The 9846-nt window shown below is 41.1% G+C and overlaps 1 protein-coding gene across 1 annotated transcript; it reads left to right on the top strand.

The window, feature by feature from the left end:
- The first annotated feature begins 595 nt into the window (after positions 1-595).
- Positions 596-2942, top strand: LOC130079382 (uncharacterized). The gene is made up of 2 exons (XM_056244627.1): positions 596-670; positions 1609-2942. Exon 2 carries the CDS (start codon positions 1710-1712, stop codon positions 2940-2942), a length of 1233 nt encoding a protein of 410 aa, XP_056100602.1. The 5' UTR covers positions 596-670; positions 1609-1709.
- The last annotated feature ends 6904 nt before the right edge of the window (positions 2943-9846 follow it).

Below are 9846 nucleotides of genomic sequence, written 5' to 3'. Positions count from 1 at the left end.
TATATGACCGGCGAGCTCAGGATGTCACGCGAGGAGAGAGTCACCGGCGGTGAAGTGCTCCGAGTTTGCTCAGTGATTTAACGATATCAAAACAAAAAACATATTTTTAAAAAGAGGATTCAATAGGCTAACTAAAAAACGTTTACCATTTAATTGTTTATACTGTAGGCGAGCTGTCAGTCACGTAGGTTACGTCACTGATCAACAGCTGTCTGTCAGTCAGAGAATCAAAGCTTCAGAGTCAAGCTAACGTTATGGATTTCGATGACGGATTGGAGCCGGTCATTCCAGCTGCTGTTGGGAGAAAGAGGAAGGCATCTAAAGAAAATCATCAAAGGGAGAAGACCAAACGGGCAAGGCATTCAGGGGAGGGAAAACATCCAAAGATTAATTGTGGTCATCGTGCGACTGCGAGTAATGGTCTGTGTCATGCCGACAAACTGTCAGATGAAGATGTAGCCTTCAACTTCACAAAAATGTATAAAAACGCTACAAAAGTGGACCAGGATAAAATACTCCTGCGTCTGTCAACAATAAACAAATGCAGCAGGGAACGAGTCTCCGCTGACGGCAAGAAGAAAGCCAGGGACAGTGAAATACTGCCTTTTGTCCTGCGCTCCTCCCCATCACAAGATACCTGTCTGCAAGGCTACATTTCTAAGTGTCCTTGGTAAGTTTATTTTTTAAATAATTTCTTACATGTAGCTGAGTAGCCTATCTGAAGATTTATTTATGCGGTTGCACCTATTATTTATAGCCTAAAACCTCACGTTAATTCTTGTTGTTGTTGATTTATTATAAGAGATCATAGAGGGCACAGGTTGCTATGGAGAAAAATAAACTGTTTTGTTTTTTCACAACAACCAATCAACTCTATAAGCTATTATTATTATTATTATTACAGTTAAATAATTAATTAAATATGACGGGGCGAGGCGAGCTTGTGTCGCGGACTCGGTGCAACAGAGACAAGAACTGTGACACCGCGGCTCCGCCCGCTCTGATCATAGGCCTACAGGTTTGGTTTTCAGCATCGGTGTGGAAGGAGCCTCCACTCTTTCTGTAACAAGCTACAAGCCGTTTATCTAACTAACTTAATCTTACTTATCTAAATTGTAACTAATCACAAATAGTCCGAAGCTGTTTAAGGATGGTTGAAACGATAAACATCCTGCAGTTTGTTTGCTCTGACAGCTCAGCTAGCCAGGCAGCGCAACGGTATTTTTTTTTTTTTTTTTTTTTAATGCCCACTGTCCCTATGTGAAGCACAAGCACACAGACGTCCGCACGTTGTTTTCCGACCTTTTCATTCAGGGACTGCCCTGGATTACTGGCACACGCCATAGTCACATTATGTTTATTATGGCATTATGTTTTTGAATATTATGAATATTTACGATTAATTGATAAATTATTGTTAATTTTCCCACTGATGATCCAAAAGATTTCTTCAAATGCCTATCCTTAACCCAGGTGCTATAAACATAAGATGGCCTGTTCAATCTTGGGTAGAAGCCAGAGGTGTAGCCTTTTATTCAATTAATTTATGATTTTCAGGTTCCAGAAAAAAACACAGACAACCTTATTAATACCTTTTCTACTCCACAGGTGTTAGTAAAGACAGAGTCTCCAGAGTGGTGAAATACTTTAGTCAACATGGTGAAGCCAGACCAGAGTGCAGGGGTGGAACCAGAAATGTTGATGAGAAGATGGAGAACAGACAGGCAGTAGTTCAGCATGTGTCCTCATTCATGTGCAAGGCCAGCCACTACGCTCGTCATGGTGCACCTGGACGGAAGTACCTCCCAAGTGACATGTCAGTAACCAAAATGCACCAGCTGTTCCAGGAGCAGAACCACAGGGACATCAGCTACTCCCTGTATTACAATGTTTTCTGCACCTCATTCAACTTGGGATTTGGGCATCCAGCAAAGGACTGCTGTGCCACCTGTATGAGCTCGAGACTCCGTATGAAAGATCCTCACCTTACTGAGGAAGAGAGGAAGGCAGAGATCGTGTCTGTCATGCTCCACCGACGCAGAGCCCGGGTGTTCTACACATTGCTAAATGCAGTGGAGGACACAGTTACTGTCTGCTTTGACATGATGCAGAACCTCTCTCTGCCCAAGTCTCCCATTGGCCAGACCTACTACTCTAGGCAGCTTTACATGTATCTGTTTGGTGTTGTGGTCCACCATGGAGAGAGGAGTCTGCAGGCACTGAGTGACCGTCATCTCTACGTGTGGCTTGAAAATCAAAATAGAAAAGACAGCAACATGACAGCCTCTGCCTTGGACCACTGCCTGAGAACCAGTCTAGCCGAAGATGTCCAACAGGCTGGCCATTTGAGGCTCTTCAGCGATTCCTGCTATGGACAGAACAAGAACAGTACAATGGTGGGAATGCTGTCCAGCCTACGAAGCACTATCTTTAAAGATGTGAAAATCGAGTGCTTCTTCCCTGTCCGTGGCCATAGTTTTCTCCCTGTTGACAGAGTTTTTGGAAGAATTGAGCAGGATATTCGTAAGCAGGACACCATCCTCCTGCCAGACAAATACACCAACATCCTGAAGAAGCATGGCTCTGTGTATGTGTACGGGAAGGACTGGGAGAGCTTTGACCACAAAGCTGCAGCCAAGGCTCTCATGCAGTCCACGCGGTCTTACAAGATCAGCGAAGCCCGGGTGCTGGAGATCGATGGCAAAGGGTTGGGGGTGAGAACCACCTTCAGCGGTCCCACCTACCAGCACACTCTCCTGAAGAGAGGCAACAACTGGGGCCAGTATAAAGCAGATCCCCTGCCCATGATGACCACAGTGAAGGCTGTGAAGAAGAAGGACATCATCAGCCTGCTTAAAGCCATTGGTGCCCCAGCAAACGTCGAGGCCTTCTACAATCACGCTTTGGCTGTGACCAGTGATGTCCACAGGGGGGAAGAGTAGACTAAAAGGCACACACTGGCATCTGAAGCCCATGTGACACTCAAGAAAACACACACACACACACACACACACACACACACACACACACACACACACACACACACACACACACACACACACACCATTGATTCACTAGCTTTTCTTAATGGTATTACAGTAGTAGAATATAGCCTAAGGTGGATATATAGCGTTTTGCAAAAAAAAAAAAAAAAAGTTGTTATGTTGTGTATGTTCTGGCCAAAACTAACTCAGAATCTTATTATTATTAATCAATCTTTGTATATACTATTCTATATATTTATGATGTTTTGTTTTTTTAACCAATTTAAGATGTTTGACAATGTTAAGATAAATATGTTGCATTTTGGCATGGTTTTTGACTTATTTATGAACTATTTATGGACATAAAATTAAATAAAAAATATCCTGGATTTGAAGAATATTGTGTCCCTGGCCTTCACTGAGCTCAAGTAATAGTTTAAAGTACAAAAAATTGTGAATGAACTTGACTGTTGATGTCTTAAATAAAATGTAAAATAACCAACATTTCTCAAAATGGATATATCTCATTTTGCAACGAAACTCTTCATATATATATAAATATAGCTGCGAGCAGCGATGAAGGGCCAAAGCTGGTGGTACCGCCACCCCGGTGCCTTTAGGTAACTAAAGGCACCGGGGTTGCGGTGCCACCGGCTTGGGCCCGTAATCGCTGCTCGCAGCTATATTTACAGTTGGGTTTACCTTGTCTAAAAGTGTACATAAGAGCTATTATTGGCATCTGAATACTAAACTATTAGAAGATAAGTGTTTTTGTGAAGATTTTGAGGGTTTTTTTGGGAGAAATGGCAAATAGAACAGAGTAATTTTGAAAATATTATTCAGTGGTGGGAGGTTGGCAAAGCCTATATAAGAGATTTCTCTCAAAAATATACTGCATACTCCTCTGTAAGGTTGAAAAATACATTAAAACAGCTGGAAGCGGAAATTGCTGATATTGAAACAAATATGACTGTTAATGATGATGCTAATTTAAAAGACTTGTGGACTGAAAAGAAAAATTCTCTAAGTTCAATACTGGATAAAAAAAAGTTAAAGGAGCTCTTATAAGAAGCCGCTATTTACATTTGAAGGACATGGACGCTCCCACTTCTTATTTTTTTAACTTAGAGCGTAAAGTGGGACAGCAGAAACAAATGATTTTATTGAAGGACAATAATGGAGATGTCACATCAGAGCCACTGGAGATGTGAAGAATTGCTGTTGACTTTTACTCCCATTTGTACACTGCTGAAAGCTAATGCCTCGTTTCCACTGAGCGGTACGGTACGGTACAGTTCGGTTCGGTACGCAATTATTTGCGTTTCCACTGTCAAAAGTTGTGAATGGTACCAAAAAGCCGAACCGTACCGTACCACTTTTTGGGTACCCTTCCGTTGGGGTACCTAGCACAGTGGTACGGTACTAAAAGGTGGAGCTAGACTCACTGCAGAACGCTGATTGGTTGAGAGAGGATCGTCACTTGCGCGTGCTACAAGGGCATTAAAAGCATACAGTTAAAATATAATACTACTGTTATTGTGTCACGAAATGTAGTTTTAAGAGTTTTTCAGGCGAGAAAGTAGTTTTTTAAAGCTCAAATCTGTGGTTTATTTATAGATTTATGATCATTTGAAGATCCATTCCAAGCAATCACCGGGTGCTCGGCGCTCAAGTACCGCGCCTGGAGCAGCCTTTCCCCGGCTAGCCGTTCTGATGTTTGCCGCTGACTCTGACGTCTCTGTAGTGGTTAAACATGATATATAATTCGTCTTGTACAGACCTAACAGGCGATCTTTGGTCTCGTGAATCTATAATTCGTTCCCTGGCCAATAGTTTTGGCAGAAGGCTAAGTGAAGTTTCATATAGGCTATTTGAGCGCTGAATTTGTATATTTGACTGAATTGTTTGCTTTGTTATTAAAGCTTTACTGTATATATTTTTGTACCTTTTACTTATACTTTTATAATGGCTATTATTGATAAAACTGAAATTCAACAAAAATAGATAGTTTTGTCATTTATTTTATTTTATTACAAGATCATCTGTAATGTTGTTTATTGCAACATTTGTACCAATGCAATATGCAATACATTGCCTGGAATATGTTTAATATTTTTAAATTTAAACGAAAAGAGGCAGGATTGTGTTTTATATTTAGTTTTGTTATAAATATAACGTTACATGTAGTGAATATAATTTAAATACATTTTAAACATTATAAGCACACAAATGTGGTTCAGGCAACGCATAGCCATATGGCTATGCGTTGCCTGAACCACATTTGTGTGCTTATAATGTTTAAAATGTATTTAAATTAAATCGTAAAGAAGCAAAGTGGTGTTTTATAACATACTTCGTTTTATTGTTGCCTAAAATGTACATAATCGGAGTAGCAGAGCGAGCTGAGTGGCGCATTCAAGAACGCGCTGTTCCATTAGCACAATTACTGGACTCGCGTCCTCGGGATCATTCTCCTGAGTCGGACTTTGCGTGGCTACTTGGTATTGAGAAACGCCTAATGCCAGCGCTTGTTTCTTGTGACAAACATCCCGAGAAGCAAGAACAAGATCTGCTGTCTGTCATCAATTGTTGTTTACTATGTCGCTTTTGTTCGCGCGAAAATGACGTCGATCGCTTCTCTCCGGCAAACACCACGCCTATCAAGTGACGTTATCACTACTTTCCGGTGTTCTGTCGATCTGTCCTACCTTGTCAGTTTTTCCTACCGTAGCGCAAAATTATAGCCATATCTAACGGTTCATATCTACCACATCGTAAAATCCTACTGCGTGTTTCTGCTTCGCGTCTGTGACTACATAAAATATTTCAGTGTAACTTTGCCGCATATTCTTATTTGGTCATGGTAGGGTGATTTTACAGTGCAAAGTAACGTTACCTCATCAGATTGTCCTATGAAATAAACGGGTAGGATGATTTTACGGTGCAAAATACCTCATCAGATTGTCCTACCAGTATGAAATAAACGGGTAGGATGATTTTACAGTGCAAATACCTCATCAGATTGTCCTACCAGTATGAAAGAAATGGGTAGGATGATTTTACAGTGCAAATACCTCATCAGATTGTCCTACCAGTATGAAAGAAATGGGTAGGATGATTTTACAGTGCAAAATACCTCATCAGATTGTCCTACCAGTATGAAAGAAATGGGTAGGATGATTTTACAGTGCTAAATTCCTCATCAGATTGTCCTACCAGTATGAAAGAAATGGGTAGGATGATTTTACAGTGCTAAATTCCTCATCAGATTGTCCTACCAGTATGAAAGAAATGGGTAGGATGATTTTACAGTGCTAAATTCCTCATCAGATTGTCCTACCAGTATGAAATAAACGGGTAGGATGATTTTACAGTGCAAAATACCTCATCAGATTGTCCTACCAGTATGAAATAAATGGGTAGCATGACCACGCCTATCAAGTAGGGTACTGTTGGCAGTGGAAACGCGAGCCCCGATCATGGTTTAGCGACCCGACCCGAACCGTACCGTACTGAACCGTACCGTACCACTCAGTGGAAACGAGGCATAAGATAAACATTCTAGGACTGAGCTGTTAAGAGATTTACCTGTTTTATCTGAAGAAAAAAAAACTCATTAGAGAATGATGTCTCTTTTGAGGAAGTCTCTCGAGCTGTGATGGGTCTATCTTCAGGCCATTGTCCGGGAATGGATGGACTACCAGCTGAGTTTTACAAGACTTTTTGGCCAAATTGTAGGTCAGGACTTTTTAAAAGTGTTTCAGAAATGTTGTCATGAAGGAATTCCTTTGCTCCCGAAAAAGGGTGATTTAACACTCCTAAAGAATTGGAGACCTGTTGCAATATTGTGCACAGATTATAAAATATTTTCGAAGGTTTTAGCAAATAGATTAAATAAAGTTTTGCAGGATATTGTACATAAAGATCAGTCATATTGTGTTAAAAATCAGTTAATTACAGATAATCTTCATTTAATTAGGGATGTTTTTGATTATGCAAATTGTAACGATCTTAATTTGGGCCTTTTGTCTTTAGATCAAGAGAAGGCTTTTGATAGGGTTGATTATGTTTTTTTGTTTGATGCCCTCAATGCTTTTGGTTTTGGAAAAAGTTTTATTTCAATGATCAAACTTCTTTATAGCAAAGCAACATGCATGATTAAAATGGGTGGTGGGTTAAGTATCCCTATAGATGTAAGAAGAGGTATTAGACAGGGTTGCCCAATTTCAGGACAATTGTATAGTATCGTAATTGAACCATTGCTATGTAAACAGAGAAGGGAACTAATGGGTTTACAGGTTAATACCATGAATTACTCTATTAAATTATCTGCATGCTGATGATCTCACAATTATAATTAGAGAAGAAAGTGATATTCAGGTATGTTACGTCCCCAGAGCACTGGGTACGTATTATAGTGATTCTTTTCTGGCATTGCTTGTGGTTTGTGTGTTTGCATTTCTTTTAACAGGTAAGATGGCTTCTGTAACAGTTCCGGCAGCTGATTGGTGGTTCAACGGCTGATTGGATCTTGGAACTCCTCCCGCTCGTCAGTGGCTGCAGCTGGCTGGGCTCTTTAAAAAGCCTAGTTTTGAATCAGTTCGCTCTCTGCTCAGTCTCTGCTCTCTTCTCCTGCTGTTGGTGTGGTTGGTATCCCTCAGTGGGTATCTTTGTGACTTTTAGATAACTTTATTCTTCTCTATTGAGATTATGTTTGGAACATTTGACAATGTTTTAATCTGATTTGTTAGCTAGTAAATCTAGCTTTGTGTTCCACTTTTGGAACTTGTGAACAGCAGGACTGAGCATTTGATGTTTGTGTAGTATTATTGCTTGTGTTAACTTCTTTTTCTTTATTGTTTATAGTAGATTTAGAGCAACCCCGGGGTATACATCACCCGTAGGCATACTTATCTGTCTAGAAACACCAGCTAGACCTGGGCGGACCACCATCTGTAAGTTTGGTTAGGGCGCCTTGATCGTGTGCCAGATAGGTGACGTGAATAATTGGAATAGGTTAGCGGTGGGGTATCTTTTGTTTATTTATTTTCTTTGGTCCGTCCAGCTCTCCCCTTTCTTCCTGAAAAGTATTATTGTTTATCATTCACATTATTACCGTGGCAAAAATAAAAGCTTAGTTTGTACGGTATTTGGAATTTGTGTCCTTTTCTCGCACCGCGACTCCATACTTCCTTTACTGTGGGTCCGAGCGGTGGTTTATCAGGTTCCCCTCCCTTTTGGGGGCTGGAACGTAACAAGGTACTTAAGAGTCTTTAGAGTGTTTTGGTAAAGCCTCGTCCGCTGTAGTCAACTGGAGCAAAAGTGATGCTTTGTGGTGTGGAAGGGGTTCTAAAGGTCCAATACTTCCTGGTGGGTTACAGTGGGGGAGAACAGGTTTTAAATATTTAGGGTTTTTTATAGGAATAGAGGAGTAATACAAATTGGGAGGGCCTTGTGGAGAAAGTGTGTGCCTGGTTGTCTCGCTGGAACTGGTTGCTACCTCAGCTGTCCTATGGGCAGTGGTTCCCAAACCTGTCCTGGCGACCCACCAACACTGCACGTTTTCTTTGTCTCCCTAATCAAACACACCTGATTCAACTCATCAGCTCATGAGCCGATAAGGTTGAATCAGGTGTGTTTGATTAGGGAGACAAAGAAAACGTGCAGTGTTGGTGGGTCGCCAGGACAGGTTTGGGAACCACTGCTATGGGGGAGGGTTCTGGTATGTAACAATCTGCTTGCTTCGTCATTATGGCACAAAATGATGATACTAGAACCTCCTGAAAAGCAGGTGAAAGAAATACAGCAGCGGATAGTAGACTTCTTCTGGTTGGGACAGCATTGGCTGAAGGCTGCTGTGCTATACTTACCAAGGCAAGAAGGAGGCCAGGGGCTGATTGACATCAAATCGAGACTAAAGGCTTTTCGAATCCAGACAGCAAGGAGATTTATCTATGGATGTGAGCTGGGCTGAGATTGCATGTGCTCTCCTGAGAAGAGTAGGAAACGTCACCTGTTTCTGATGGATCTTTATAAACTGGATTTGTCTGGACTGAGTCTCTTTTACAGATCACTTTTTAAATCATGGACACTTTTTAAGTTCTCACGGGATAGAAGTGACTTTCAGAACTTGTGGCTGAATGAAGAGCCGCTTTTCTTTAATTCTGCTCTGGATGTGGATGCTCTTAAGTCGGACACTCTTAGAAAAGCCATGTGGGCAGCAAATGTCTTAAAGATTGGACATCTGAGAGTCAATAAAGAATGGATTAACCCTGAGAATTTAGCTAAAAAGTTGAGAATTAAATCTATCAGACTGATAAAAAATGTGTTGACTCAGATAGAGACCCTGCCTCAGGATTACAAGGCTGGACCCGTCTATTATTTGAAAGCTGGACCCGAACCCGGCGGGAAGACACGGACCCGACTGGACCCGATTGTCACATATTCCACACAAGTTGTGAAAAATAAAACTTTTTGTCTAACCTAATTTTAGTAGCCGTCGTCTCACTTCCTTGTAACTTTACCGTAGGCTACTGACTGTGATGCATTACAATCGGGTCGACGGGTCTCGGGTAGGTCTACTCTGTGAAGACCTCTAGTCTGGAGACCTGCAGTGGAGGATAGTACACGGGATTATAGCTATAAACAGGCACATAGCACACCTTGATCCACAGGTAGGGGAGGGCTGCCCTTTCTGTGGGGAACAGGAGACAGTTTTTCATTTGTTTTTAAAGTGCAAAAGACTTCAACCAGTTTTTTGTATTTTAGAAGAGTGGTCTCAAAAATTAGGAGAAATTTTTACACCAGTTTCTTTTATTTATGGTCCAAAATACAGTAGAAGAAAGAGGGAAGTGCATGTGTT

This window comes from Rhinichthys klamathensis, unplaced genomic scaffold, assembly GCF_029890125.1.
Source record: "Rhinichthys klamathensis goyatoka isolate OS25496 unplaced genomic scaffold, OSU_Roscu_1.1 h1tg001030l_1, whole genome shotgun sequence".
In the NCBI taxonomy this organism is placed as follows: Eukaryota; Metazoa; Chordata; class Actinopteri; order Cypriniformes; family Leuciscidae; genus Rhinichthys; species Rhinichthys klamathensis.
Note: the sequence above shows the minus strand (reverse complement) of the source record. Positions and strands in the feature narration are given on the sequence as shown.